The following is a 5,000-nucleotide window of genomic DNA, read 5'->3' on the forward strand; positions in this document are numbered from 1 at the left end:
AAGCAAGATAATTCTGTGTTGCCCTGCTTTCAACCATCAACTACAAAAACAGATATTTGTTCAGGTTATCTGTTATCTGCAGCTCGACTGAGTATATAACATTAAATCAAACGATAGAGGTAAGAATACAAAGGGGACGCGTTTGACCTTGGCAGAAAAAAATAAGCTCTTTAACGTGACATGCCCCCTGCATTCGCAGTAGTTTAGGGGACAGAACTCTCTTGTTGGTGCTTTTGACATTGAGGTCAATTCGACTAAATGATTGAATATTATGACTTTCAGTAATTTGTTGTATCTGTTTTGGTTTCTTTCTTCGTCTCGAATTGATTCCCTTTCGTCTAAAGCTTGTCATGAACCAAGTTTCCTTCATCATTCAAAGGGTGTGTGTGTGTGTGTGTAGGCGGGGTGGGGGTGGGGGGGGGGTATGCAGTATGCAGGTAGATAGAATAAACAAGGCGTCGATCTCCTTCCAGAGTCCAGCTGCGTCCAGTGGTCAAGCTCAGCGCTAAAAGAGGATGCTGCTGTTTACACCTGTGACAACTCTAACCTCACTCTGTTCTGGGATGTTTCCAAGACAACAGGGGAGACCATCGTTGACGTCCAGTGGTTCTACCAAGGGAGATCACAAGAACTGATCGCCATTTTGTCCCACGGACATCTGAACGTCATGCCGTCTTTCTCTGGCCGCGTGGAGCTGACAGCCAATGCGGGAATAGTCCTTTATCACGTGACAACAGGGCAAAAGGGAAACTACTCTGTGGAAGTCAATGCACTAGACAAGAACGGTGACTATGTCATTCTGCGAAGGAAGGCATCAGTGATCATTGGAGGTAAGGAAACAGAATGAAAGTAAACAAACAAAGAAACAGAGGAGATAAAAGGAAGTTACCAGCCAAAAATGTCACGAATCATATCTGCAGTTACTTGGTTAGATTTCGGATTTTGAAAAATGTATGAATTTTGCATAAAAAAACTAAAAATGATTGATGGTTTCATAAAAAAAACGTTCAAAACACAAATTTAAAATGTAAAGGTTTTTTAAGTTCTTAACATGGAACATAAGCAACGGGTCTATCTGTTTCGGATCTATGAATCTTGCAAAACCGAGTGCCTGGAATTTCAGAATTTGCTTTAAATGTTTATTTGTGTGAATAATGATATGATTATCATCTTATTATTATACTATTGTCATCATTTTCTGTTTATGTTTTCTTCGTCTCAAATTCGCAGTGTTAAGGTCTTGATGGGCATTTGGGGAACACCTTTGCTTAAGAACTTATCTAGCATTCACAAATCATAAAAGAAGTGATCTGTAGACTTGCAATTGACACAGTACAATCTTCCCAGTAAAACAATCAAATGTAAACAACTGTCTGTTCTAACATGATGCTGCACTCGAAACAATCCCAACAACCCGTGAACAGTCCGACATGCACAATGTGAAAGGTCATTTTCCTCAGAGTTAAAAAGCAAACACAAACTTGTGTAATTTCACGTCTCAAAAATGAAAAAAATACCTTTTTATTGTCTGTTATTCCTCTTTACAAATAAACAGGGGGTATGTCTAACATTTTACATGAAAGCAAGTATCCAATTCCTGGCAGAAAACGGCAATGTGATGTAGCTTAAACCAAACCCCCTGTACCTCCCAAGTGGTTCGAAAGCCATTTGTACGAAATAATTCATCGTGATGTTGTTTTCTGTTCACATTGCAGACGGCCTGATGACAACAGACGGTCAGCTGCACGCGTCCCAGATGGCGGTGGCTGTGTTCAGTAACTCCACACAACAATGGCACGTGGTGCTCGCCTGTGGTACATTCATCTACCATGACACCCCGCCCTTCACCCTAGAGTGGACCGTGAGTTTTATTTTCACAACTGATATCTAACGGATTTATTTTGACATTATCCCCAAGCAGACTGTGTGATGTACACTCTTTGTTAACAACAAGTTTGTCGGTGTCATTACGTGTTGTTGTTGTTCTGTTGTTGTTATTGTTGTTGTTGTTGTTGTTGTTATTGTTATTGTTGTTGTTGTTGTTGTTGTTGCTGTTGTTGTTCTGTTGTTGTTCTTGTTGTTGTTGTTGTTGTTCTTGTTGTTGTTGTTGTTCGTCGCGATATAACCTTCGTGGTTGAAAACGACGTTAAGCACCAAATAAAAGAAAAGAAATGTTGTTGTTGTTGTTGTTGTTGTTGTTGTTCTTGTTCTTGTTGTTCGTCGCGATATAACCTTCGTGGTTGAAAACGACGTTAAACACCAAATAAAGAAAGAAAGAAAGAAAGAAATGTTGTTGTTGTTGTTGTTGTCGTGGTGGTGGTTGCTGTTGTTGTTGTTCTTCTTGTTGTTCTTGTTGTTCTTCTTGTTCTTTTTCTTGTTCTTGTTCTTCTTCTTCTTTTTCTTCTTTTTTTTCTTTTTTTTATATTTAGTCAAGTTTTGACTAAATATTTTAACATCGAGGGGGAATCGAAACGAGGGTATGGTGTATGTGTGTCTGTCTGTCTGTCTGTCTGTCTGTGCGTGTGTGTGTGTGTGTGTGTGTAGAGCGATTCAGACTAAACTACTGGACCGATCTTTATGAAATTTGACATGAGAGTTCCTGGGTATGAAATCCCCGAACGTTTTTTTCATTTTTTTGATAAATGTCTTTGATGACGTCATATCCGGCTTTTCGTGAAAGTTGAGGCGGCACTGTCACGCCCTCATTTTTCAACCAAATTGGTTGAAATTTTGGTCAAGTAATCTTCGACGAAGCCCGGGGTTCGGTATTGCATTTCAGCTTGGTGGCTTAAAACTTAATTAATGACTTTGGTCATTAAAAATCTGAAAATTGTAAAAAAAATTAAAAATTTATAAAACGATCCAAATTTACGTTTATCTTATTCTCCATCATTTGCTGATTCCAAAAACATATAAATATGTTATATTCGGATTAAAAACAAGCTCTGAAAATTAAATATATAAAAATTATTATCAAAATTTTTTTTTCGAAATCAATTCAAAAACACTTTCATCTTATTCCTTGTCGGTTCCTGATTCCAAAAATATATAGATATGATATGTTTGGATTAAAAACACGCTCAGAAAGTTAAAACGAAGAGAGGTACAGAAAAGCGTGCTATCCTTCTTAGCGCAACGAATACCCCGCTCTTCTTGTCAATTCCACGGGCACTGCCTTTGCCACGGGCGGTGGAGTGACGATGCTACGAGTATACGGTCTTGCTGCGTTGCGTTGCGTTGCGTTCAGTTTCATTCTGTGAGTTCGACAGCTACTTGACTAAATATTGTATTTTCGCCTTACGCGACTTGTTTCTTCTTGTTGTTACATTTGGTTTGTTTTCTTTATAGTTTGCAAATACAAAAGCTTAGTTATTGGAATGTTACATAACAAACATAACAAACATAACAAACATAACAAACATAACGAAACGTCAACTAATATTATACTACCACTAAGACAATGAGCAGCAAAACTTAAATGGTTTCTGTCCTAATCTATCTGTACACACACTAACAGCAACTATGACCCACAGTGAAAAACATTCTTTGGCAATTGACATCGCCTTTGCAAAATTCTTCTCTGATTCGGGCTGAGGTGCACGCCAAATTAATGTTATCACGGTGTGTCAACTGATTCCGTTCGTCCACCGGATGTTTCCGTTCATCCGCAGGATGTGTCCGTTCATACAGCCCCATTTTCGTCACTTGCTTCGGGAAAAACGTTGTGGTAAGTCGTGTGGGCAGCGCGCTTGTGTGATATTGAAAGAATAAGGTAGCGAAATGGTTGGGCTATGTGTACCATAAGTACCAAGGTGCTAGTGAATCCTAATAATAACACACGCGGGCCGAACGTAGCAAAATTGACTGATTTTTTAACATTTTCTTGTTTTTCTCGCTCTGTTATCGAATCCGACCCCTGATTTGCACATGATCACCAAAACCATTGCCTGTTTCGACATTTCACTTGAACAGAAGTTTATAGAAACCCATGGCTTGTGTACAATCACTTGTCTTTTGAAAACATACAGATTCCGTTCATACCCCATGTTTCCGTTCGTACAAAAGTGCATGTTTCCCTTCGTACGAAAAGCGTTTCCGTTCATACACATTCGTTAGATCAGAGTGAAACAGGCCCCCACTACAAGTTCTGTGTATTCCAATCGTCTTCAAATAGCACAAAATACGAATGCGTGTGATATTGGACCTATGTGAACCATAAGACGAATTGAATTTGCAAAAAACAGTTTTGTGTCCGTTCGTACTGATTTTGACGGGAAAATGTGTCCGTTCGTACCACTTTCATCAAATTGTTTCCCTTCGTACCCTTTTCAGTAATGTGTTCAGTGACGGAGCTTTCTTGGTGTTTTGATAAGAACGAAGATTGATTTGTGCAGTTGTGCTTGCTTTGCAGCACTGCAACTAAGACTGAACTAAGTAACGTGTACATTTGTATTTACTCCTATCATGCCATTTGCTTCACCTGTGATAATCATGAGCAGAATTTAGACAAATCGAGAAAAAACATTATCCAGGCTCTATCAGTCCTTTTTACATTTAGTCAAGTTTTGACTTAATGTTTGAACATAAATATAATGGGGAATCGAAACGACGATCGTGGTTTATGTATGTATACATGTGTGTGTGTGTGTGTGTGTGTGTGTGTGTGTGTGTGTGTGTGTGTGTGTGTGTGTGTGTGTGTGTGTGTGTGTGTGTGTGTGTGAGTGTGTGAGTGTGTGTGTGTGTGTGTGTGTTTGTTTTATTTTTTACATTTCAGTCTTGAAAAGATAATAATGTTGTAGTTCTGTTAAAAGATGGAAAAATGAACTGTTTTGGTCGTCAATGTGATTACTTTTGTTAATTGATTGGAAAACAGTGAGAAGTTATCATGAATATTTGAAGAAAAATGGTTCTTTGGCATTTTCCTAAAACTTTACGTTTAGGGGGTAGGGGATAAATATCTCATCTGGTGTCGCAACAAATCCTCTCAGGAATTCCAAATG

General features: G+C 38.7%; 1 protein-coding gene across 1 annotated transcript in view; it reads left to right on the plus strand.

Annotated features, from left to right (window-relative positions):
• LOC138972690 (uncharacterized) overlaps positions 1–5,000 on the plus strand; it is an 11,178-nt gene that overhangs the window by 993 nt on the left and 5,185 nt on the right. The window contains exons 2-3 of the mRNA XM_070345342.1: positions 474–830; positions 1,716–1,861. Coding sequence (XP_070201443.1) covers positions 474–830; positions 1,716–1,861 — 503 coding nt within the window. The remainder of the gene's footprint in view (positions 1–473; positions 831–1,715; positions 1,862–5,000) is intronic.

Source organism: Littorina saxatilis, linkage group LG8, assembly GCF_037325665.1.
Source record: "Littorina saxatilis isolate snail1 linkage group LG8, US_GU_Lsax_2.0, whole genome shotgun sequence".
NCBI lineage: Eukaryota > Metazoa > Mollusca > Gastropoda > Littorinimorpha > Littorinidae > Littorina > Littorina saxatilis.